General features: G+C 58.5%; 1 protein-coding gene across 1 annotated transcript; it reads right to left on the bottom strand.

Moving 5' to 3' along the window:
- Nucleotides 1-221: 221 nt before the first annotated feature.
- LOC103920392 (interferon-induced guanylate-binding protein 1-like) lies at nt 222-620 on the bottom strand (the record flags this gene model as incomplete). Its single annotated transcript, XM_009328151.1, has 2 exons — nt 441-620; nt 222-349 (listed from the first exon to the last, which is right to left on the bottom strand). Coding segments are annotated over exons 1-2 (303 nt in total), but the record flags the coding sequence as incomplete, so codon positions are not given.
- Nucleotides 621-790: the final 170 nt, after the last annotated feature.

Below are 790 nucleotides of genomic sequence, written 5' to 3'. Positions count from 1 at the left end.
GCCTCATTCCTGTTCTGCTGCTCTTTTCCAGAAAAGCAGGGGAATTTGGCAACTTGCCTACCCCAACCTCCTTCCCCATGGCCTCTGGCTCTTCCCAGCACACAGGCTGAAGGCCACCATAGGCGGTGGGAAGACCTGGACTCTGGACACCATGGCTGGGCCCCCAAGAGCCTCCACAAAGTGCTGGGAATGCACAAAGGGAGCTTCTGCTTCTTCCGCACCTTCTCCACGTCGCCCAGCCCTTCAGTGTCCAGCAGTACCAGAGTGTGTCCCGGCCGGCAGGGGTGAGCTACACACCACATCCAGATACCTTTGGTGTGGGACTGCACGCTGGAGCCCAGGGAGAAACCTGTGGGGAGGACACGAGGGTCTCAATAGTGTTACATACAGAGTAGGAAAACCCAGGTGCCTTGGCCATCCAGGGCTGGGACCGCCCTCACCTTTCCTCTGACGAGCCAGCCTGTTCATGAGGTAGGACTTGCCAGTGCGGTACGGCCCTGTGATGGCCACCACCACCACAGGCTGGGTGATCGCTGACAGCACCTGCAGTGCCTGCTCCTGGACCACCAGCCCCTTCGTCTGGGTGTTCTCAATGAGGCAGACAGGCTCCGGCATGTGGATTTCAGATGCCATTGCTGACAGCGAACGCAGCCTGCAAAGGAGCTTGGTGAGACGGGCTGGTTAACGAGGTGGGGGACACCCCACGTTCCGAACGGGGACAGTCGTTATCATCCGACTTCATTCTTCCAAGCAAATCATGCTTTGCACTACATTCCTTCGCCCATGCATC

This window comes from Pygoscelis adeliae, unplaced genomic scaffold (genome assembly GCF_000699105.1).
Source record: "Pygoscelis adeliae isolate BGI_AS28 unplaced genomic scaffold, ASM69910v1 C10420503, whole genome shotgun sequence".
NCBI classification, from domain to species: domain Eukaryota; kingdom Metazoa; phylum Chordata; class Aves; order Sphenisciformes; family Spheniscidae; genus Pygoscelis; species Pygoscelis adeliae.
Note: the sequence above shows the minus strand (reverse complement) of the source record. Positions and strands in the feature narration are given on the sequence as shown.